Source organism: Onychostoma macrolepis, chromosome 22, assembly GCF_012432095.1.
Source record: "Onychostoma macrolepis isolate SWU-2019 chromosome 22, ASM1243209v1, whole genome shotgun sequence".
Lineage (NCBI taxonomy): Eukaryota > Metazoa > Chordata > Actinopteri > Cypriniformes > Cyprinidae > Onychostoma > Onychostoma macrolepis.
In genome coordinates, this window is record NC_081176.1 from 7,650,228 (window position 1) to 7,675,585 (window position 25,358).

General features: G+C 36.0%; 1 protein-coding gene across 1 annotated transcript; it reads left to right on the top strand.

Annotated features, from left to right (window-relative positions):
* The first annotated feature begins 5,115 nt into the window (after positions 1-5,115).
* On the top strand, positions 5,116-13,833 carry LOC131529763 (uncharacterized). Its single transcript, XM_058759644.1, has 4 exons — positions 5,116-5,245; positions 10,438-10,764; positions 12,321-12,629; positions 12,722-13,833. Exons 1-4 carry the CDS (start codon positions 5,200-5,202, stop codon positions 12,862-12,864), a joined length of 825 nt encoding a protein of 274 aa, XP_058615627.1. The 5' UTR covers positions 5,116-5,199; the 3' UTR covers positions 12,865-13,833.
* The last annotated feature ends 11,525 nt before the right edge of the window (positions 13,834-25,358 follow it).

Below are 25,358 nucleotides of genomic sequence, written 5' to 3' on the forward strand. Positions count from 1 at the left end.
GGCTACTGTACCAAATATTAACATTGATTTTCTTAGGTGTTCAAATACTTATTTGCAGATTCAAATACTTATTAGTCAAAAAATCATACATTGTGATTTCTGGATTTTTTTTTTAGATTATGTCTCTCACAGTGGACATGCACCTACGATGACAATTTCAGACCCCTCCATGATTTCTAAGTGGGAGAACTTGCAAAATAGCAGGGTGTTCAAATACTTATTTTCCTCACTGTGTATATATATATATATATATATATACACACACACACACATGTATACAGTGCCTTGCGAAAGTAACCATACCCCTTAATTTTTTCACGTTTTGTTATGTTGTAGCCTTATTTTAAACTGCTTTAAATTACTTTTTTTTTTCTCCACAACTACACTCCATACACCATACTGACAAAGCAAAAACAGAATTGTCACAACTTCAAAAAAACAAACAAAAATGAAATAAGTACATTGCATAAGTATTCACTAAATATTTAGCTGAAGCACCTTTACAGTCTCAATACTTTTTTTGTTTGTTTGATGTGACAAGCTTTGCTCATCAGCATTTGGCAATTATCTGCCATCCTTCTCCTCATCTCTTCTCCTCTCAAGCTCTGTCAGGTTGGATGGGGGCAGATGCACATTTTCAGGTTTCTCCAGAAATATTTGATTGGGTTCAAGCCCAGGCTGTGGCCGTGCTACTCAAAGACATTCACAGAGTTGTGTATAAGCCACTCTTGCTGTGTGCTTAGGATCATGGTCCTGTTGGAAGGTGATCCTTCTGTCCAGTCTGAGGTTCTGAATGCTCTGAACTAGGTTTTCATTAAGGCTACCTCTATATTTTGCTGCAGTGAGCGTTTCTTCTACTCTGATGAGTCCCTCAGTCCCTGCTGCTGAAATACAGCCCCACAGCATGAGGCTGCTACTAGCACACTTTACTTTTGGGATGGTACTCTGCAGGTGTTGACCAGAGCTGGTGTCCTTCCAACATGATGTTTAGAATTGAGGTTCATCAGACCAAAGAATCTTGTTTCTCAAAGTCTGAGGGTCCTTTAGGTGCTTTTTGCAAATTCCAAGTTTCATGAGTTCGCACTTACAGATAATAAACAGAGTAAAGTGTTATGTGTATTAGGCGTGCTGTCCGAGGAGAGCATCCGAGCTCTGAATTTTTGCCTGAACCCAAAGTACCCCCCTACAGGTTAGGACAGGAATAGATGTAAATACGGAGTAGGGGTGGTGGAGGGATGCTGGAAAACTCTCAATGAACAGAGGTAAGTCTGCTGTGTATATATATATATATATATATATATACACACCCCCTTATCTTGTTAACTGGGTTGATTACTGATTGTGCTCCTCACATGTTAATTTGGGATAATTATCTGAACGTGTTCCTCCCGAACTTTGTTAATAAAACATTTTCATGTGTCTTCACTGAGGAGAGGACTGAGTTTGGCCACACCGCCATAAAGCCCAGATCGGTGGAGTGTTGCAGTCAGGGATGACTCTAGGATTTTCATTTTAGGGGGGCTCAGCCCCCAATGAGGGTATAATAGTAAAAAATAAATATTTACAAAAAAAATTGACTGAAAATTTGTACTAAAAAATTGTAGAACCGTTCTACATAAATTCAATTCAAACAATAAAAAATATATTTTTTTAAATTAATACAAAACACACACACACACACAGTTTCAATCTCTGTCAATCACTCTGATATGCAATTAAAATGAGTGCACTGACTGAGTGCTGTCGGTCACTGTCTCTAATCATTTCTATGCATAACTGTATGGTAATTAATGCCACATGCACTGTAATATTATGTTCTATATTGAAAGCTACATTTTCAAATGAAAATAGCAATAACGTGATCGTTTTATAAAGTATGCGTTCATGTGTTAAGGGCTTTCGCTGAAGGAAACAGCTGTGGTGTGATGAGTGGTGAATGCAGCGAAAACTTTACAGTAGATTGGAAACCGATTGCTCTCCCATGACTTTTTGTAAATTGTATTTATGACAAAGAACTGCATAGATGTAGATATTATAACAATCTATTGATAAACACACACCTTGTCCTCTCCTCTGCGCCACCGCAGTCTGTGGATTGAAGAACGCGCAGAAAGATGGAGAGGAGCCGAAGTCTGCTGCCGTTTTCATTTGAAATTTAAAGGGGAAGAATCGCAAGATTTTTAGGAGGGCTGAGCAGAAATTTGGGGGGTGCTAAAGCCCCCCTAAAAATGGCCTAGCGACGCCCATGCAGCTAACACAGCCATATGCATATAGTGCGCATATTATGCCGCACACAGGCTCACAACAACAATGACGGCTGATCAACAATTTCAACGGTAGGCTAGATTAGGGTGGGTTAAATGCAGAGTAAATTTCCCTACATGGTCAGTAAAAGTAATCCGCCAATACACGGATCACTCTGCACATTCACGTCACTCTAAAATGACGATGCGACCAAAGCAGCAAAACTGTACAAACACTGGACATCCACACACCACACCACAGTATTATCAACGCACCACGTGCACCTCCATAACAATGTGCATGATACAATACTCATCAAATAATAAAGCACTCACCTGTCACTTGTAAATAAAGTCCATGCATCTGCCGTTCCATATTCCTTTACTCGTATTAAAAAGTAAACACGGCCAACAAAATAACTTGTCACTCATAGCACTCATAGTTGCAATCTTTGAAATGGCGCAAATTCTCTTTGTTAGAGAATACAGTTTAGGTGTTGGTCTTCCCTTTCTCAGTTATTTCTCTTTTGTCTGCAAAAGAGCGCCTTGAAAAAGTTGACAAGTGTTTGTAAAAGTTTTCATTACCTGATGTGACACACTTACAACATATGGCGTTGTAAAAATGCACTTTAAAATAAACTTCTGTTCAATGCATCCTTATAACAGATGACACAATTTAGTAACTGTGGTGCTTTTAATAAAGTTCTTCTGCAAGACGCATACATGTTTATTTCTAACTGCTACAGGGCCAAAGGTTATACACGATGCAGTTTTAATCATCTTTAACATGTTCAGCAACAAATGTTAATAATTAAAGAAATTAACACATTATTTTCCCCAATCCTTCGGAGGTGGAATATCAGGATAAAAACACCTACAGCTGTGTGCTCAACAATCCCATCAGCAACCAGACCAGACATCTGGACATCAGCAAACTCTCTCAAGCTTGTCCAGGTTTGTCAGTGCTATTATACAGTTTGTGTGTATTTACTGAGCCGATCTCTGTCTTTTCTTGTAGTTCAGACTGACACATTCATTCACAGTAATGACTGTCATCTTTAGCTGTTACACCACCAGACCCACAGACTCTTTCACAGTCTATTTTACATCTTACATCACATCCTCCAGGCTCTGTATATCTGATCTCTGCTGCTGCTGGATCTCTGGTAACTGTGATGTTTTGTATCTGTAGGAAACACAGATATGCAGGTCAAGTCAATCCACAGCTCACTAGGGGTGTGAATCTGCACCGGTTTCACGATTCAATTCGATTATGATTATCATGTCCACGATTCGATTCAGTTCGTTATCACAATGCATCACGGTTGCATCAAATTTATTTTGTGCATTTTTATTAAATTATAAAAGCAGGCTACTGTTTAAAATAATTATGTTAATTAATTCATGTTAAGAATTAAAAGTAAATACAGCTTCAAAACATACAAGCAAACATAAAGTAAGAGATCTACAAACACACTGCAGTGTTTATTAGCTTTTCCTTTGTAATGCAACGTCAAGGTAATATAACACAATGCATAGTGTATGTATAGTACATAATGTATAAATGTACTTTTAAAAATGTAAATATAAAAAACATAGGTGCAGTTTGTTAATAACCGTGGAAGTGCATCATCACAGTCTGTGGATGTTTCTCCTCTCGACGGTTCTTTTAGCAGGAGGTGCTTAGCACTTTACAGGCTTATTGGAGATGTCCATGCACTAAAATGTCGTGTAATGTTTTGAGTGTAATTTTTCAGGCCCTCATTACTGTTATATGCCTAGTGGACAGTTAAAATATGAGGATTTTGTGTAAGTGCATCAAAACTTGAATTTCAGGATGCCTCTACACTTCTCAGCTTCTCCGGAAGAAAATACCAAGGTAAACTCACATGTGCTTCAAATAGTGTTTCTGCATTTAAAAAGCCACATATCTTATTATGAACTCAAACAATTCTCATCAAATTTTCCAAATTCAGCAATATACAAATTGATCTGATTTTCAGCTGAATAAATCAGGACACTGTTCTCATTAACATTTACAGCTTTGTCCCAGATTGTTGGTCATGCTGTTCTGAAAACAAATCTGAGATTGTGAAGCTGCTTGGCCAGTGTGGTTTTTCTTGTGCAAGCAGTGTTGCGGAGACAAGCATTTCTTTCTTTTGTGTTTCTACATTTAATGTTGCTGCAATTTTGTCTTTCTTGTGCAAACTTGTATTACATAAGGTTTTCTCAATGTTCATGGCTGTATAACTGACAACTGTGTTTTACACTCACATAGAATGCACACTGTGTTTTACACGATTTACACATAGAAATATGTCAGTGTGTTTTAAAACTACATATATTTACAGTTAAACAGAACTTACATCGTTCAATATTCCTCTTCCTCAAAGACTAAAATCTGAAGCTCCATCAGTGCTGAATAGAGTCATTTTGAACTGAGAACAAGAGATTGAAGGTTGTTAGTTTGGATCTCAACATTAAGGTGTTTGATGTTCATCTAATATTCAACATTCAGCAGCAGGTAATCCATTCCTGCTCCATAAAGCCATTAGAGGAACTCTGAAATCTGTGAGGAGAAACAATTAAGGCATTTGATAGGAAATTAAGAACAAACGAGCTGAAGACAGGAGAGAGCAGAGCCAAACACTCTCAGGATCTCATGAGCAGATCAAATGCTGCTTTAAGACACTTTTAACTTCTCAAGTCACTGATCATGTTACGGATAATTTTTTTTCAGTTGAAAACAACACCATTGATCAACAGGATGTTGAGGCTGACTGGAGCTCAAAGCAATAAAGGTAACATGTTGTGAAATGAGCAAAAAAAGAGCTGGATGTTCACATGCATTTTGACTCAGAGTAGAGTTTCTTATGATTTCACTACAGATCAGCCTCACATCAGTGCATCTGTCATTTTATTACTGATCCAGTTTTGAAGAGTTTGTCTTTTGAAGATGTTTCACAGATTTTGGTTCTGTTTGTGTTTGTGGCGTCTGAATGGTGAGTTTGAAATCTGTTTTTATGGCTTCAGTTGTTTCTGTTCTGGTACCATGTAATAACTTACTGGTTAAATTAATCAGAGAGGATTAAAATTCACTGTTATTCTCATGCAGAAATCATTTAAGATCAAGTTTGAATTTAGGTCTATACTCAGGTTTATAAGGGATTGATTAAATAAAATAAATATGAAGCTCAAATACAGCATTAGTTTTAGTGTGACATCAAAGATTAAAGTAAAAGTCTCTTTTTTTTCTACACTAGTGACCAAAACTGATGTCCAGAGGGGATTGGATTGGTTTGTTTTTAATGACTATACAAGTTTGATTTAAACCATCAAAATATGAGTAAAATATTACAATTTTTAAATATTTTGCATCATATAAGGGAAGAACAAAAACACAAAATTTGGTTAAGTTATACAGTATTGTGCAAAAGTTTTAGGCCACTAGTATTTTCACTAAAAAAAAAAAAAAAAAAGTCAGTTATTCTATCTTTTGCTGTAGTGTGTCAGTAGGAAATATCACTTTACATTTCCAAATATTATTTTTGCCATAACAATCCATTGAGATTTTTGTTTGCACAAGGCGTCTGACACGCAGCCAGTGCTCCACACAGAGATCTGATCTCACCATCATCCGGTCTGTCTGAGATTACATAAAGAAAGAAAATATAGCCACAAGCAGCAATCAAGCACAGCCCATTGGGCAATTGATGTTGAAAAGACATCAAATTGACGTCAAAATTGACATCAAAAAACAGGTCAGATACTCAAGTCCAACTGGTGTCAAAAACTTGGAATGACATAGATTTGATGTAATTTGAAAGTCAAACATTGACTGCGTTTACATGCGCACGAATATTGCGATTATTTCCAATAATCAGAGTAAGGACTTAATCGCATTTTGATGTTTACATGTCAAGAGCAAAGCTCTTACTCCCGTTTACATGCAATTTCCATTATTCTTATTATTCGCTAAGAATTGTGGTTAATAATTGTGGTTATTATCGCAATATCGCCAAAATCTCATTATAATCGCATTAAGAGGGTCCATGTAAACGCACTCAATGAGTGCGTTTACATGGACCCTCTTATGCGATTATAATGAGATGTTACTCATAATTGTTCAAACTGTGCGTTTCTGTGGTGCTATTTAGTCTGCCCGTTTCCTGAAAAAAATTAATAAATAAATAAAAATCATATCTATGATGTAATGAACAAAACCATTTTTTTGATATTACCCTAAATGTATTGGTGTTGTTCTCTTATTCAAATGATATAACTAATCATTAATTAGGTCAAGCTGCGCTTGAATTTGTCATCGCATCATGCAGTGTGGTGAATTAGTATTGCTCATCAATGAGTGCGTTTACATGCACCCTCTTAATGCGATTATAATGAGATTTTGGCGATATTGCGATTATTCTTTACCTCATGTAAACGCAATACTTCGATCTAAATAATGCGATTAAGCTCATAATCGCAGCAAGCATAATCGTATTAACATAGGTGGCGTACGCCGATTTTAATCGGAATATACAGGCATGTAAACACCTTAATCGCAGTATTACCGCTCTGACCAAAGTGCGCATGCGTTTGTGACATATATGAATAACGTGACACGCACCTGTAATAATACGAAGATTAGAAACGATGGAGGGGAAGAAAGCATCGCATTCTGAGGAAAACACAACAAGCTGCCAGCAGTCTCTGTTCCTTACCCTCATCCAGAAACGGCGAGTAGAACGCGACGGCAGCGTATAGGCAAACAAACTCCATCATATTTCTATGGCGCCGAAAAAGCGTGGAATACAGCCATACAAAATCATTATGCATTAGACGTAAATAAATTAAAACAGCGACCAGTAACACTGCTCTTTCTGAGTCCATCATTTGTGCTGTTCAGTGGGGTATGTGAATAATGACAGTAAAAAAAATTAACCACAATTCTTAGCGAATAATAAGAATAATGGAAATTGCATGTAAACGGGAGTAAGAGCTTTTCACTTGACATGTAAACATCAAAATGCGATTAAGTCCTTACTCTGATTATTGGAAATAGTCGCAATATTCGTGCGCATGTAAACGCAGTCATTGTCTACTGGCTATTTTTGTAATGTAAATAACATAGGTTAATATATTATTATGATTATATTACCATATCTTAATATATTAATTAATGACATGTAGTATAATATTACATCACCCAAATATGTATACTTCCTTCCAGTGGCGTGCACAGACTTCCGGAGGGGCAGGGGCAAAATTAGGGGGGAGGGGGGTATGGGTTTGGTCCCCCTCAGCTAGGGGTGGGCGATATGGCAAAAATTATGTTAGAGCATCATCATCCATGAGTAATATTTGATGTCAAATTGATATCAAGGTGCTCACTGAAATACCTCATGTAGAGGATACAGTTAAGTTATAATGGCCATGGCTCTTTTCAAACGTAATACAAGTAGGCCTATTTCAGTGTCTTTCTATGGAAGTATTATTGTATGTAACATATCTCAATAGACAAATAACATTGTCTCTTCATTTTAACTGGACCGCAATATATGCAGTCATGTCTGACAACTTGACAAATATTTTCTGAAATTACGATATATAAATAAATATGAAGGTATTTTGGAGATCACAGATATATTTGGAAACTGATTAAATTTAGATTGTTTTAGCATTTAGTATACTTTACTACTGGGCCTAAAATAATTTGTTGTCTTGTGCCTCCCTCTTTTGGACAACATTAGTATTACGTCCTTCATCTCTCCATAGAAATATCAATAGATTTCTTATCCAACATTAGTACAACATGTTGTAATTTCTTTTTCGATCTCCTCTTAAAACCACTTGACTGATTCACACAAAATAAAATCAAAATAATGTTAATTAGTCAAACCGATTAGAAGATATACGCCAATACATTTAGTAGCCATTGCTCCATGCACTCAAAAAAATGATTCGGTCTAAATTGACATTTTATGTAATTCAATTGCATTACAATTTTCCATCCATTTAGATTACATAGTTTTAACATAAACAAATCAATAAACTTAATGTGAGTCATATGCATCAGTCATACGTGAATGAAACAGGTAAGATTTATGTAATAATTCACAGTAAAGTCCCCACACTGCTCAGTGTTCATGTGTTTCCACACTACAGAGTGTTCAAGTAGAATTGAAGCAGTGCTGGAGTTAAGAAGATAAGTATGTGATGATTGATTATTAATGATGAACACCTGCTGTTATCAAGAAGAATCAGCGAAGAAAGAGAAACACAAGAACTACAACTGACTTCAGACACAGCCAAAGATGAAATCAACTGAAATAAAAGAAGACATTAAATCTCTCAAGATCTGATTAAACAGCATCAGACTGACCAGATTGACTTTATTTCTGTCACACTTCTAGAGAAGCTCTTATTGAGAATTAACAGAGGTTTAGATGCTTTATTGTTTTGAAATCACCATCAAAGAGACCAGTGTTTCCTTTTGTTGGGCTCTTGACCCTTGACATGTTGGTGTTAATATTACACTGGTTACTTTAACTGTGTGTTTAAATAAAATGCACTTAGCTTAGCCAGCAAAGCTAAGAAAAAAAAAAAGAGTTTCTCATTTCAAAAGATAGACCTCATTTCATGTCCAACATCTGATTGTATGGATGTAGTACTGCTTTAGATTTTTTTTACATAGCTTCAGATCTTGCAGTCTTGTAAAATAAGATAATTTAAATAATTTAAAAATCACTTTGTACACAAAAAGTTTTCATCTGTAGCAATCCAAAGACCACAGACATCAAGAATCAGTATATCAATCTCAACAATGGTGACAGTCAACAAAATGCTTCATGTTGCAATGCATGCTGGGTACCAGCATAGTACTAGACTCTCCCATGTATCCCAGCATGCATTGCAGCATGAATAAACAACGCAGCTGAATTGTCTGATTATTTTCTTTTATTCTTACTATTTTATTTTACGTATGCTGTTATAGTTGTGACTTTTAGTAGCTTGTTTTTTGATGTGCAGAGTTTCATCTGAATATTTTCTTGACTGTCACCATTGTTGAGATTCATATACTGATTCTTGATGTCTGTGGTCTTTGTTTTGGTCAGTCTGTGATCAGTTGTAGTTCTTGTGTTTCTCTTTCCTTCGGTGATTCTTCTTGATAACAGCAGCTGTTCATCATTAATGATCAATCATCACATAATTATCTTCTTAACTCCAGCACTGCTTCAATTCTACTTGAACACTCTGTAGTGTGGAAACACATGAACACTGAGCAGTGTGGGGACTTTGCTGTGAATTATTACATAAAACTTACCTGTTTCACTCATGTATGACTGATGGATATGACTCACATTTAGTTTATTGATTTGTTTATGTTAAAACTATGTAATCTAAATGGATGGAAAATTGTTATGCAATTGAATTACATAAAATGTAAATTTAGACTGAATAATTTTTTTGAGTGTGCACTTATTAAACTATATCTTCTAAACCACTTTTATCTAATAACTTTTTGTCATGAGGGTCTCTAGATGATACACACACAATTTGGCATTAATTGGATAAATGGTTTACTTATTGACTTACTGGCAAATAGAATGTTTGGAAATGTAAACTGATATTTCCCACTGACACACTACAGCAAAATATAGAAATAACTGACTTAAAACCTTTTTTGTTTTTGTCAAAAATACTAGTGGCCTAAGACTTTTGCACAGCACTGTATGTCTGACACAATTATTTTGGGGGGAAAAATTAATAAAAATACAGCTACAGGCTTTATTTTATGATGGGAAAAAAAATGCATTGAAAAACAAAAGCTCAGAGGGAAAAAAAAAACATACATTGACTAGACCATAATCAGTTATTAATATTTTGTTGGTTCTCTCTTGCTTTTCCATGTATTCAGAATTTCTTTCTATGACAGCCTCGCCAAAAATTATATCTGCACAATTTGGCATGTTTCATTGCATTATCATAAATATAATGATTGACTCCAAGCACAACTATGCAGTATGCTTACAAAATCTGTAACTTTTTTTTTTTTTTTTTCATTCATCATGTTTTGTCTTTTGCTGCAGAATATTATTAACTTCAAATTTAAGTCAAGTATTTTAGTGAAGCTTCATCAAACCAACATCAAGTGATTCTAAAGCTTTATTCAGTGATAAACTCTGTTCTTTAGGTGTGTTTGGTGACGATGAACTGAAGTTAGTATCAGTGAAGAAGAGAGATTCAGTCACTCTAAACTCTGATCTTACTGAAATAATGGATGGTGATGTGATTCAGTGGAGCTTTTGGATTAAAAATGCTTTAATAGCTGACATCAATGTAACAGCTGACAAATTCACTGTATATGATGATGTTCTTGATGGGAGATTCAGAGACAGACTGAAGCTGGACAATAAAACTGGATCTCTGACCATCACAAACTTCACAGCTGAACATAATGGAGTTTATTCTGGAGAAGTGATCAAACGTATCAGAAAATCTTTCGTTCTCGCTGTCTATGGTGAGTTCCACCGGTTTTATTTTTTTATTCACCAGATACAATATTAATCCACACTATTTTGCTTCTTTGGTGTCTGTTCTGTTGTTTTATATTATTATTCATTTGAAAATTTAATTTTAAACTAATTACAAAAAAAAAAAAATTAAAAAACGGAAAAACGCATTTCAAGAAAGTTATAAATTGATTTGCATTTCAATGAGTCAAATAAGTATTTGATCCCCTATCAATCAGCAAGATTTTTGGCTCCCAGGTGTCTTTTATACCTGTCCACAGAAGCAATCAATCAATCAGATTCCAAACTCTCCACCATGGCCAAGACCAGAGAGCTGTCCAAGGATGTCAGGGACAAAGTTGTAGACCTACACAAGGCTGGAATGAGCAACAAGACCATCGCCAAGCAGCTTGGTGAGACGGTGACAACAGTTGGTGTGATTATTCGCAAATAGAAGAAACACAAAATAACTGTCAGTCTCCCTCGGTCTGGGGCTCCATGCAAGATCTCACCTCGTGGAGTTTCAATGATCATGAGAACGGTGAGGAATCAGCCCAGAGCTACACGGGAGGATCTTGTCAATGATCTCAAGGCAGCTGGGACCATAGTCACCAAGAAAACAATTGGTAACACACTACGCCGTGAAGGACTTAAATCCTGCAGCGCCAGCAAGGTCCCCCTGCTCAAGAAAGCACATGTACAGCCCGTCTGAAGTTTGCCAATGATTCAGAGGAGAACTGGGTGAAAGTGTTGTGGTCAACTCGCCGTGTTTGGAGGAGGAGGAATGCTGCCTATGACCCAAAGAACAACATCCCCACCATCAAACATGGAGGTGGAAACATTATGCTTTGGGGGTGTTTTTCTGCTAAAGGGACAGGACAACTGCACCGCAGCAAAGAGACGATGGACGGGGCCATGTACCATCAGGGCCAGGGCATTGAAAATGGGTCGTGGATGGGTATCGCAGCATGACAATGACCCAAAACACACGGCCAAGGCAACAAAGATGTGGCTCAAGAAGAAGCACATTAAGGTCCTGGAGTGGCCGAGCCAGTCTCCAGACCTTAATCCCATAGAAAATCTGTGGAGGGAGCTGAAGGTTCGAGTTGCCAAACGTCAGCCTCAAAACCTTAATGACTTGGAGAGGATCTACAAAGAAGAGTGGGTCAAAATCCCTCCTGAGATGTGTGCAAACCTGGTGGCCAACTACAAGAAACGTCTGACCTCTGTGATTGCCAACAAGAGTTTTGCTACCAAGTACTAAGTCATGTTTTGCGAAGAAGTAAAATAATTATTTGACTCATTAAAATGCAAATCAATTTATAACTTTTTTTAAATTAGTTTTTCTGGATTTTTTTGTTGTTATTCTGTCTCTCACTGTTCAAATAAACCTACGATTAAAATTATAGACTGATCACTTCTTTGTCAGTGGGCAAAAGTACAAAATCAGCAGGGGATCAAATTATTTTTTCCCCCACTGTATGTAAACAAACAAAGTATTTAAACAGTATTAATTTGTGACAAACCCCGTTTCTGTTTGTTCTCTGTGTGTTTGGTGATACAGATGAAATATCAGTGAAGAAGGGAGATCCAGTCACTCTAAACGCTGATCTTACTGAAATAATGGATGGTAATACGATTCAATGGATATATAAGAATGGAAATGATTTAACAGCTGTGACCAGTCAAAGGCCCAAAAGAATTACTGTACATGATGATGTTCTTGATGGGAGATTTAGAGACAGACTGAAGCTGGACAAACAAACTGGATCTCTGACCATCACAGACATCACAACTGAACATGCTGGATGTTATGTATCAATGATATTTGGACCAAAAGATCCATTAAAAGTTTTCAGTGTTTCTGTCTATGGTGAGTAGAGATCATTGTTTTGTCCTTCAAATATTCTTGATATTAGCGTTTATTGACTGAGCTGATCCCAGTTTGATGTTTTTATTCCTCAGACTCTGAACACTGTTGTGGTTATACTGAAGCTGTGATCCGATTGGTCCTGTCTGCTCTGGTGGGCGTGGCTATTGTCGTTATTCTGGTTTATGACATCAGATCCAGAAGAACTGAACAAAATCAAGCACAGAAGAAAGAATGAAGGACACCAAATGTCTTTTTTTTTTTTTTTTTGATTTCCCTGTCATAAAAATTTTAAAAATAAAGAGCCATATATGATCCATGAATATTCAAAATATCTTTTTACAATGACCACAAATTAAAGGGGTCATATGATACCATTTTAAAGATCATTGTTTTGTGTATTTGGTGTAACAGAATATGTTGACAGCTTTAATGTTCAAAAAACACATTATTTTTCAAATACTGTACATTATTGTCGTTCCTCTATGCCCCGCCTCTCTCAAACCAAACACGTCGTTTTCAACAAAGCCCCCTCCTTACGACAAGGATAGTCTGCTCTGATTGGCCAGCTGGCCCAGTGCATTGTGATTGGCTGAACACCACAAGCACATGTCGGAAATGTAACGCCCCTTACCATAAACGCCAGCTTCAGCTTTATAAAGACAGTTAATAATGTCTTTAGTTTTATCATCAGTTCAAGCCTGAAAGAGCAACAGAGTCCCGTTTAACAAAAGTATTTTATTTTGGAATAAAAAATAAAAAAAATCACACTAATGACATCACTCGACTTCCTCCTTCCTATTTTCTAAAGATCTATGAAAAAAGGCCCATGTTTAGTCCACTGTTTCTTTTCAATTATGAGAAATGTTCTCATTTACCTCATGCTTTCATATGAAGCTTTTAGTTGATGTCACTGGTATGACCTGTTTATTGTTAGTCAAATGTAAAAAAAAAAACATATATACAAATGGATTAAACTACTTAATTTAGTGAGTATACCATGACTGACAACATGTGGCTTGATACCTTGCAGCAGACATTTTGTAAAATGCATTTTTCATGAAAATTGTCACTGGTGTTACCTTCCTTATGGATAGCACAAGTGACGATCAGTATATCAGGTCTAATGTATGTCACTGGTGTTACTATGCTGTGGTACTGTGTTACTGTACTGTTTTTGTCCGTTACATTAAATAAATAAAACATAATCACCTTATTTCTTGCATTTTCATTATTTTTCTGTAACTCTGACTACATGTGCTGATTTTTTTTTTTAGAAATAATATTTCATAAAAACTTTTAATATTGCTAAAGAAGGTAACACCAGTGACAAAAAATGATACATGTGGTCTTGAAATAATTGCACAAAAAAGCTAAAAAAAAATTAAATAATAATAATTAAGCTGTCAAAAAGTAATCTAATAATGTGGTCTAAGTTTAAATGTTAAAAAAATAAATACATTTTAAGACATCTTGCCATACCAAAAGTGGACGTATAGAAAGACCCATGTATTTGCACACAAGCCTCGATAAAGAAAGTCTCCACTGTGATGTGACGCTGTCTCTCTCTCACACACATGCACACACACACCCACACGACGCAACGCAAAACTCTGAATTCGAATAGTCAATAGCAAATACTTAAACTAATAACAAAACATACTTATAGTTGTTGATTCAGAAGCGCCAGATTGTCATAGCAAAGTCGGAATTGACCCTTTTTTTTTTTTTGGAAATATGGAAATATACTACGGTTACTGAAACCACGTCTTCTTTCTTTGCGTGAACATTTGGGCGGCATTATGCAAATATTACCACATCGTGACGTAGACATGTGGGGGCGTGTTTTCATGAGGAGTTTTAGTCCGGTTTGGATCAGCCTTCTCTTTTAGATAGAATGAATCCTCTTTTGGGAGACTTTGAGCTTTGTAACTCTGCAGATCTTATACATGCACAAACAGCTAGTTAGTTAGTGTAGAATAGTTTTATTAATCAAAATATAAATTAATCAAGTGTAACCAATGTGAATATAGCCATGTGTGTATCAATTTATTCTACTATTATAAAATTGTATTTGCCTGCGTGTGTAGAGGCCTGCAGAAGAATGGAATGTGCAGACGTATGGTTTAAGGTAAACCTGCACATCCTGTTTTGACATGATAGGGTCACTTCCGTTACCGTAACATAAATTGGGGCCTATTATCTGCTCCAGGAAACAGATGGAGACATAGCCAAGAAAGATAAACAATGACATGATATAGGAAATGTATGGAACACGCCTTAAAGGAAGCACTATATAAGAGTGTACAGAAACAGACTCGGGAGATTCTCTGCAGAGACTCTTGACTGCATTATCGCCGATAATAAAGTCTATACTCTGGCATCAAAAGCCTGAGACTTGGTTGGAGCTGAACTCTGTAGGACTTTGGCTCTCCAGGACCGAGGTTGGCCACCCCTGGTTTAGGCAACCACAGAACCATGTGCTACCTCCATGTTATCCGCTTACATGAGTAGATGCAAACCATTTTTCTCAATCTATTGGTCCTCTTTGAGTCTTCAATGTCATCACAGAGTGTCTTCTTCATCTAGGAGAGCTGGATTTACACCCACAACTCCAGATTGACCCTGTGGCACATAGTCTAGGTCAGTGGTTCAGAGTGAACGCTTTGGTGGACACGCGGCCTAATTTATATTTAATTCAGAGATTCCTCTACGTACAACTACAGGAAGCTCACGTACCACACTTTGAGAACCACTGGTCTAGGTCATCAGCATCAGATATTTCAGACTCTGAATCAGGACTAAGAATTGCCTCATCTTCCTCATCATGCAGCATCCCTACAAACATTTCAACCATTAATTTAGAATGTCTGGGATCAGCCATACTAACACTCTGGATAAAGAGTGCACAACAAGCAGTTGATCATGTACTGATCCAGCAATGATATATACTTGTATATAATAACGTATTACTTTGACTTTTATTTTGTTGACCTAGCTAACCTTAGCTAGCTAAAATAGACTATGTCAACAACAAGCTAGCTAATAGTATTGGACATGTTTATCTTTCTCACTAATAATGGATTTCAAGGTCACGTAAACTTTAGCCTAATTCAAATATTATATCCAGTTATCTTTCACAATATATTAAATATTTTCTGTGGTAATAAATTATAAAATAAGACTAAATGCATCAATTATACAAAAGCAGTCATGTTGAGTTGTGAAATGTGGGGCAGGTGAATAGTTTTCTGCATTAAATATGTTCCTACTTGAAAAAATTAGCACATATCAAAGGTTTCTATATGGGTCTTTTTTGACCCATCTGTGTAAAATTGATGTAGAAATACAAAAACAGTGTTTTTTTATAAAGTAAAGAAAGGACAAATAAACATAATGATTTTGGAAATCAAAAACAAGATATTTAATGAATACCTGGAATAATAAATGATAAAATGCATTTATTTTAACGATTCAGCAAAGAATCACTCAGGCATAATTGAAATAACATAAGAAATGAATACGCGTCATTTTAGACCCATGTGTGTAAAAGTGATGTAGAAATACAAAAACTGTGTTTGTTTATTAAGTAAGGAAGGAAAAATAAACAAAATTATGTATGGAAGTCAAAAACAATATATTAAAGACTATCTGGAATAATAAATGATAGACAAACATTTATTTCAGAAATTCACCAAAGAAACACTCATCCATAACTGAAATAACATAGGAAATGAATACGGGTCATTTTAGACCCATGTTGTGCATTAGAGGGGTAGTGACACAAGAACGATTTTTATTCAAAAAGTAACAAAGAAAAAAATAAAAATAAGAATTTAAGGGTCAGCTGTAAAAAAAATTAATTACAGCTGAAATTACATGTAGGTTTTTTTTAAACAATAAGTACTTATAGCCTACATGCATTACAAGTGCAAGTGCATTGTATCAAGTGATTACTTTAAATGTTGCATAATGGTTAAAGATACTAAATATAAAGTGTATTCTGAAAATACTTTTGTTTGGTGTTTGGTTTTATTTTAAAATGATTTCAAATAACTGATCGTTAATGTATACTGCCTGATTTAGCCTAATACTATCATCAAATTATTTTTATATCTTTATTAACAAAGTATGACATTTATAATTCATAAAATAAATGTAAATTTTAATCTTCAGTTTTAAGGTTAGTTTGAGAGTGAAATTGAAACCTATTATGGTTTGCCACTTTGTTTTATCTGTACAGAAATCTGTAGATCTAGCTAGATCAGTAGGTGGAAACAGCTTCATCTGGATGTTATTGGTTGGGGTTTTTTCTATGAAGAACCTCACAATACTCACTCTACGCAAAATATTTTTACATTGAAATAAAACTATTCCATTAATAGTCAAATAAGAGTCAGACGCTGAACATTATTGAAGCTCACATCACTAAATAACACACCTGTATCTGATTCAACACTCATGCAACATTCACTTTTCTGCTGTTTTCATTCAGGGCCGGAATTAATAAAAAAATGTAAGACTATCAACAAATGAGCTGAAGACAGTTACAGCAGACTTAAGAGAGAAACACTCTCAGGATCTCTTGACCACATGAAATGGCTCCTTTAAGATATTTTTAACATCTCCAGTCTGTGAGAAATTTATGGGCCCTTGTGAAAATACCACTATCGAAAATACTGTATCAGGACGTTGCGGCTGACTGGAGCTGATTATGTTGAAGTTCAGATGATGTAAAATTATCAGTAAAACACATCAAAACTGTTAAAGATGACTGACTGATAGTAGATTTTCTCATGACTTTACTACAGATCAGCCTCACGTCAGTGCATCTGCGATTTTATAACTGAAACAGTTTTGAAGAGTTTGTCTTTTCATGTTTGTGGACTGAATCCGTTGAAGATGTTTGATGGATTTTGGTTCTGTTTGTGTTTGTGGCATCTGGTCGGTGAGTCTGAAATGTGATTTTATGATTTCAATTCTTTTTTTAGATTCTCGAAATTTATTTTCCTTTATATAAAACACTGAAGCTCAAACAGCAGCAGCTTTAGTTTCAGCCGTGACGTGATTCTCATCTGAAGTAAAAGTGTTTATTTATGTCTTAGTCTTTTTATGTTTGTTCTTCAGGTGTGTTCGGTGAGTCAGTGTCAGTGACGGAGGGAGATCCAGTCACTCTACACAATGATCTTCATAAAAGGATGAATAATGGAGTGATTCAGTGGATGTTCGGATATAAAAGCATAGCTAAAATTTGTGTAACGGATGGAAGAATCACTGTAAAGTATGTCCTTAATGGGAGATTCAGAGACAGACTGAAGCTGGACAAACAAACTGGGTCTCTGACCATCACAGACACCAGACCTGAACACACTGGAGTTTATGAACTACAGACCAACTGTTTGAGAAAGAGTTTCGTTCTCACTGTACAACGTGAGTTAATTGTTAATTTCTCCTGATTCATATTTTATTCACCACACACCTTTTTGCATCTGTTTCCATGTGATTTTTTGATGTTTCTCTTCTAATGTAAATTTCAACTGGTTACTTTAGTAAACCATTTTAAAGTTATTTAACATTTTTAATTTGTGATATGTTTCAGATTGTTCTTCATGCATGGTTGGTGATGTAGACGATATATCAGTGGTGGAGGGATATAAATTCACTTTATTCCCTAATAGTACTGAAATGATGGTTAGTAATGTGATTCAGTGGAGGTTTGTACCTGAAAACATTTTAATCGCTGAAATCAATAAACAGACCGACAGCATGACTGTATATGATGATGTTCTTGATGGGAGATTCAGAGACAGACTGAAGCTGGACAAACAAACTGGATCTCTGACCATCACAAACATGAGAACTGAACATAGTGGAGTTCTTGAACTAAGGACCAAAAATGTGAGAAGGAGTTATATTTTCACTGTCTATGGTGAGATATTTTTCAGTTTTACCTTATATTTATTCCAGCTTTAACTTAAATCTAAATGAATACCTTATAATTTAAATGTTTTATTTGTTAAATACATTTTAAAAATCATTTTTAAATACAGATTAAATATAAATAATTTTTACTCTACATATAAGATTGCTTTAAATCAGGGTTCCTCAAATCTTTCCTGGAGGGCCAATCTGCTGCAGAGTTTAGCTCCAACCCTGATCAAACTCACCTGTCTGTGATTTTCTAATGATCTTGAAGACTCTGATTAGCATGCTCAGGTGTGTTTGATTAGGCTTAGAGCTGAATTCTGCAGGAGTGGGCCAGATTTGAGGACGCCTGCTTTAAATGCTCTAATTTTGTATTCTTTCATGTTTTCAGTTCGTCTGCCTGATCCTGTCATCAGCAGTAACTGTCCATCATCATCACCCTCTTCATCATCATCATCATCATCATCATCAGGATCTCACCCCAATCGCATCAGCAACCAGACTCAACATCTGGACATCAGTCAACTCTGTCACACATGTTCAGGTACAGCAGCGCTGATTTTAGAGCTGATATTAGTGTTTATTGACTGAGCTGATCTCAGTTTGATGTTTTTATTCCTCAGACTCTGTCCACTGTTGTGGTTCTACTGAAGCTGTGATCCGATTGGTCCTCTCTGCTCTGGTGGGCGTGGCTACTGTCATTCTTCTGGTTTATGAAATCAGATCCAGAAGAGCTGAACAAGATCAAGCACATATTCACACACCAGAAACCTGAATGATGTCGTCATCTTCTCAGATATAACTATTTTATATTTATCATTTAATAATCTTTTATTTTTACAGGCCTTATTTTCATCTGCTGCTGATATTGATGCGGCTCAGAATATGTGTGTGTGTGTGTGTGTGTGTGTATATATATCTCACACACACACACACACACACACACATGTCTGGTTTGCTATCCTTGTGGGGACTCTCCATAGGTGTAATGGTTTTTCTGCTGTACAGACTGTATATTCTATTGCCCTACACCTAAATCTACCCCTTACAGGAAACTTTTGCATTTTTAGATTTTCAGATAAACATCATTTACTATTTATTTATTTTTTTTTCTTCGTGGGGACAATGTCAAAATTTAAGGTTTTACTATCCTTGTGGGGACATTTGGTCCCCACAATGTAGCATAAACGAGTACACATATATATATATATATATATATATATATATATATATATATATATATATACACACACACACACATATATTTTGAGCCACTGTCTTGCAGTGTTCTTATTGTACAGATCCAATTTGAAGGCTTTGTTTATCTGTCAGATAAGACCCAGATCTCGCAGTTCTGTCCATTTGTCATCTGTATTTGTTTGCCTTTATCAATAGTTTTCTCACGCTGAGGTTGAAGAGTCTCTCAATGTTTTATCACATGTATTATTAGCGCCTCCTGGTGGACTACAATGGTTCAACAGTGCATATTAAATTTTACATTATTAAAACATAATGTTTAACATTGTATGTAAATGTTTACATTATTATTAAGCTTGTGGTTTACCAATGAAACCTTATTTAACCCTCTGGTTGTGTTCGGGTCAAATTGACCCGGGAAAAGATTTTCTTTTTCCTAAAATACTAGTTAACGTTATCGCATTGGACTCAAACTTACTGACTTTGTTCACACAGGGTATAAGTACTTCTCATACCTTTTTTTTTTTTTTTTTAATTTTCAGAATTTTTTGTGGGTTTTATTTCACCTAGTCACACTTGTGGTGTTCCCGGTCAAAAATGACCGGACTCCAAACAACTGCTTATAAATCTCTCATTATGCTATATTATCACTAAATATTGGATTCATTCTTTTTGTCAACTTGTTTTCTTTCATTTAGGACTGGTTTTGTGTTTCTATGTGCATCTGATTAATCGTAGGTCTCATTTATCCGAAAGTAGGCACCTAATTTTTGAGTGAAGAAAGCATTTTTATGAATAATTTTCACAATATGAGATAAAAAAACATTTATGAAAATTTGCAATGTTTCTCACACTAGTGTGCTTTAATGTTTAATCAGGAAGTTTGCTTTAAAATGCTGTTATTTTGTACAAAATTGCACAAAGTCACACTTGTCAAACATGGCCGTCCATTGAAAGTGAATGGGGAGGAATGAAAGTAAGAGAAACAACTAGTGTTCAGGAGCATGTTGTGCTTGCAAACATAAAGGCCTTGGACCTGTGCGTGTGTGGATGCATGTATACTCACGCTATCACACACACACACACACACACCTATGCATACAAACTATTGTGAGCATTACACCTATTTCATCCTACCCTGAACTGCATGCAATATGCTTTTATGAATCTGATTTTATAACTCTCTCTCTCTCTCTCTCTCTCTCTCTCTCACACACACACACACACACACACTCAAACTGCTCTTTAGCCTGCATTGACAAAATAATCTTTTCTTTCACCACATATTCTAGACAAAACATTATGACAATAGGTTTTGAGGCTTTCGTGTTCTCACAGAGTAGACAAAAGTTTACAAATAAATGCTAGAGCATACAAATGCCTAACAGTGCCTTGCTTGTCATTCACACGAGAAAGAGACAACTGAAGATGAATCTTACAGTGAAGTTGCATTGCAAGATATATTGGAAGAGGAAAGCATCACTGTTAAACCTGAAAACCTTGCAACAACTGAAGAGGCGCAATCTTCTGATTTTGAGGGACCAGCTGAAGTTGATGTAACGTTCTGGTCGAAGGATGGAAAAAGATTATTTTGAAGTCAATGCAGGCCAAAGACAAGGCAGTTTGAGCATGTGTGTGAGAGCTGAATTCTGCAGGAGTGGCCAGATTTGAGGACGCCTGCTTTAAAATGCTCTAATTTTGTATTCTTTCATGTTTTCAGTTCGTCTGCCTGATCCTGTCATCAGCAGTAACTGTCCATCATCATCACCCTCTTCATCATCATCATCATCATCATCATCAGGATCTCACCCCAATCGCATCAGCAACCAGACTCAACATCTGGACATCAGTCAACTCTGTCACACATGTTCAGGTACAGCAGCGCTGATTTTAGAGCTGATATTAGTGTTTATTGACTGAGCTGATCTCAGTTTGATGTTTTTATTCCTCAGACTCTGTCCACTGTTGTGGTTCTACTGAAGCTGTGATCCGATTGGTCCTCTCTGCTCTGGTGGGCGTGGCTACTGTCATTCTTCTGGTTTATGAAATCAGATCCAGAAGAGCTGAACAAGATCAAGCACATATTCACACACCAGAAACCTGAATGATGTCGTCATCTTCTCAGATATAACTATTTTATATTTATCATTTAATAATCTTTTATTTTTACAGGCCTTATTTTCATCTGCTGCTGATATTGATGCGGCTCAGAATATGTGTGTGTGTGTGTGTGTGTGTGTGTGTGTGTGTATATATATCTCACACACACACACACACACACACACATGTCTGGTTTGCTATCCTTGTGGGGACTCTCCATAGGTGTAATGGTTTTTCTGCTGTACAGACTGTATATTCTATTGCCCTACACCTAAATCTACCCCTTACAGGAAACTTTTTGCATTTTTAGATTTTCAGATAAACATCATTTACTATTTATTTATTTATTTTTTTTCTTCGTGGGGACAATGTCAAAAATTTAAGGTTTTACTATCCTTGTGGGGACATTTGGTCCCCACAATGTAGCATAAACGAGTACACATATATATATATATATATATATATATATATATATATATATATATATATATATACACACACACACATATATTTTGAGCCACTGTCTTGCAGTGTTCTTATTGTACAGATCCAATTTGAAGGCTTTGTTTATCTGTCAGATAAGACCCAGATCTCGCAGTTCTGTCCATTTGTCATCTGTATTTGTTTGCCTTTATCAATAGTTTTCTCACGCTGAGGTTGAAGAGTCTCTCAATGTTTTATCACATGTATTATTAGCGCCTCCTGGTGGACTACAATGGTTCAACAGTGCATATTAAATTTTACATTATTAAAACATAATGTTTAACATTGTATGTAAATGTTTACATTATTATTAAGCTTGTGGTTTACCAATGAAACCTTATTTAACCCTCTGGTTGTGTTCGGGTCAAATTGACCCGGGAAAAGATTTTCTTTTTCCCTAAAATACTAGTTAACGTTATCGCATTGGACTCAAACTTACTGACTTTGTTCACACAGGGTATAAGTACTTCTCATACCTTTTTTTTTTTTTTTTTTTTTTAATTTTCAGAATTTTTTTGTGGGTTTTATTTCACCTAGTCACACTTGTGGTGTTCCCGGTCAAAAATGACCGGACTCCAAACAACTGCTTATAAATCTCTCATTATGCTATATTATCACTAAATATTGGATTCATTCTTTTTGTCAACTTGTTTTCTTTCATTTAGGACTGGTTTTGTGTTTCTATGTGCATCTGATTAATCGTAGGTCTCATTTATCCGAAAGTAGGCACCTAATTTTTTGAGTGAAGAAAGCATTTTTTATGAATAATTTTCACAATATGAGATAAAAAAACATTTATGAAAATTTGCAATGTTTCTCACACTAGTGTGCTTTAATGTTTAATCAGGAAGTTTGCTTTAAAATGCTGTTATTTTGTACAAAATTGCACAAAGTCACACTTGTCAAACATGGCCGTCCATTGAAAGTGAATGGGGAGGAATGAAAGTAAGAGAAACAACTAGTGTTCAGGAGCATGTTGTGCTTGCAAACATAAAGGCCTTGGACCTGTGCGTGTGTGGATGCATGTATACTCACGCTATCACACACACACACACACACACACCTATGCATACAAACTATTGTGAGCATTACACCTATTTCATCCTACCCTGAACTGCATGCAATATGCTTTTATGAATCTGATTTTATAACTCTCTCTCTCTCTCTCTCTCTCTCACACACACACACACACACACACACACACACACACACACACTCAAACTGCTCTTTAGCCTGCATTGACAAAATAATCTTTTCTTTCACCACATATTCTAGACAAAACATTATGACAATAGGTTTTGAGGCTTTCGTGTTCTCACAGAGTAGACAAAAGTTTACAAATAAATGCTAGAGCATACAAATGCCTAACAGTGCCTTGCTTGTCATTCACACGAGAAAGAGACAACTGAAGATGAATCTTACAGTGAAGTTGCATTGCAAGATATATTGGAAGAGGAAAGCATCACTGTTAAACCTGAAAACCTTGCAACAACTGAAGAGGCAATCTTCTGATTTTGAGGGACCAGCTGAAGTTGATGTAACGTTCTGGTCGAAGGATGGAAAAAGATTATTTTGAAGTCAATGCAGGCCAAAGACAAGGCAGTTTGAGCATGTGTGTGAGAGAGAGAGAGAGAGAGACAGAGAGTTATAATGTTAGATTAATAAAAGCATGCAGTTCAAGGTGAAATAGGTGTAATACTCACAATAGTTTGTATGTGTGTGTGTGTGTGTGTGTCGAGGCTACTTTCATGTACAAACAGTTATATTACCCTGAATTATTGTTAACTTCTCTAATCACTGATCGTGTTATGGGTCAGTTTATTTCTGTTGAAAATGACATCACTGAACAGAAGAGGAAGCTGTGGCTAACTGGAGTTAACACGTTGTGAAATGAGCAAAAAAAAAAAGCTGGATGTTCACACGCATAAACACAGTTATTTTATCTGACAGTACAGTTTCTCATGACTCTACTACAGATCAGCTTCACATTAGTTCCTTTTTTACTGGAACGAAGATGTTTGACAGATTTTGGTTGTGTTTGTGTTTGTGGCGTCTGGCAGGTGAGTTTGAAATGTGTTTTACTTCAGTTCCTGCATGGTGACCAGCGTGTAATAGCATGAATAGGGGCATAAGTGGGCCTATGTAAAAAAAAAAAAAATCAGATGCAGCATTAAAGCTACAGTATATTTATAAATGTATACAGAACTTTTTCTGATAATAATGACAAAATTATATTATTAAGAGAGTGTAAAAATTAATTTCCAAACCATGTCCCTTAAATTAATACACTTTAAATAAACAATCAATTTCACAGGAAATTGCATACACTCGACATTCAGCGTATGGATGCAGATAGCTGGTAACACTGAAAACAAGAAAAATGATCATGAATAATTGAAAATGGCAAATTTCCGGGAGTCAGTCAGTTGTAAAACAAAGAAAGTGCTATTTATAAGATGTTCTGTATCTGTGCTTAAACCGGCTCCTTGAATCACATTCATCTGAGCTGAAACACAACCAAAACAAAGAGTCTCTCATTCATTAATAATGGCATAGATTGGGGGCATTACACCTATTTCATCCTACCCTGAACTGCATGCAATATGCTTTTATGAATCTGATTTTATAACTCTCTCTCTCTCTCTCTCTCTCTCACACACACACACACACACACACACACACACACACACACACTCAAACTGCTCTTTAGCCTGCATTGACAAAATAATCTTTTCTTTCACCACATATTCTAGACAAAACATTATGACAATAGGTTTTGAGGCTTTCGTGTTCTCACAGAGTAGACAAAAGTTTACAAATAAATGCTAGAGCATACAAATGCCTAACAGTGCCTTGCTTGTCATTCACACGAGAAAGAGACAACTGAAGATGAATCTTACAGTGAAGTTGCATTGCAAGATATATTGGAAGAGGAAAGCATCACTGTTAAACCTGAAAACCTTGCAACAACTGAAGAGGCGCAATCTTCTGATTTTGAGGGACCAGCTGAAGTTGATGTAACGTTCT